Below are 821 nucleotides of genomic sequence, written 5' to 3' on the forward strand. Positions count from 1 at the left end.
CTCCAGCCACTTCCGCCAGGCGCGAGTTCCTAGCGCCGCGAACTATAACTCCCACACTGCCCCGCGCTCCCGGATCCCGGTCCAAACACGTTTCCGCTCCCCCGCTTCATTTCCTTTCTTTCCTGACAGTGTTAGTTAATCGATTGGTCCTTGCTCCATAGTCCCCCCGCCTACCCCAAGCCTCTCCGTCACAATCTTTTTCGCTCTTGCTCGGAAGTCTACGCGAACGTTTCCGGGTCACGCAGCGCCAATACCGCGAGTCATGTGATACCAAGATGGCGGCGCCGCTGTAGCTGTCTTTGGGTTGTGGCGTCCAAGGAGCGGGGACCGTTTCTGCCCTCGGGTCGTGGGGGCGGCAACGCTTGGCTGGTCCCTGCGGCGGCCTGTAGCCCCACGTTAGGTACCAGGTCAGGCCCGGGGCTGTTGCTACCACCGGTGGGTTCGGGGAAGTCCCGGTGACCTCGCTGCAGGTGATCTGCGCCGGCCGCGCTTGGCAGAGGAGGGGGCAGCCGGCCTCCCTGTCTTCTGGACTTGCGGAGTTCATGAGGCCTGGAGGGGATACACCTCTGAGGGGCTGCGGGAGTTTGAGTTCTCGGGTGTGTGAGAGGCAGGCAAGTACCCCTAAGGGCGCAACCAAGTCGACAAAGACTGCTTCCCCTTGCGGAGGCCTGGCTTCCCGGCGTTGATTGCCCCAGCGTTCTTTCTCACTTCCTCTCAATGTTCTCTCTGCACATCTGGAAATATGATCAGCGCCCCTGACGTGGTGGCCTTCACCAAAGAGGACGAGTATGAGGAGGAGCCTTACAATGAGCCGGCTCTGC

The 821-nt window shown here is 61.3% G+C and overlaps 1 protein-coding gene across 1 annotated transcript in view; it reads left to right on the top strand.

Annotated features, from left to right (window-relative positions):
- Positions 1-220: 220 nt before the first annotated feature.
- The window catches only part of SMCR8 (Smith-Magenis syndrome chromosome region, candidate 8), an 11,814-nt gene continuing 11,213 nt past the window's right edge, over positions 221-821 (top strand). The window contains exon 1 of the mRNA XM_006773977.2: positions 221-814. Within this exon, the coding sequence (XP_006774040.1) occupies positions 743-814 (72 nt within the window). The 5' untranslated portion in view covers positions 221-742. The remainder of the gene's footprint in view (positions 815-821) is intronic.

Source organism: Myotis davidii, unplaced genomic scaffold, assembly GCF_000327345.1.
Source record: "Myotis davidii unplaced genomic scaffold, ASM32734v1 scaffold207, whole genome shotgun sequence".
Lineage (NCBI taxonomy): Eukaryota > Metazoa > Chordata > Mammalia > Chiroptera > Vespertilionidae > Myotis > Myotis davidii.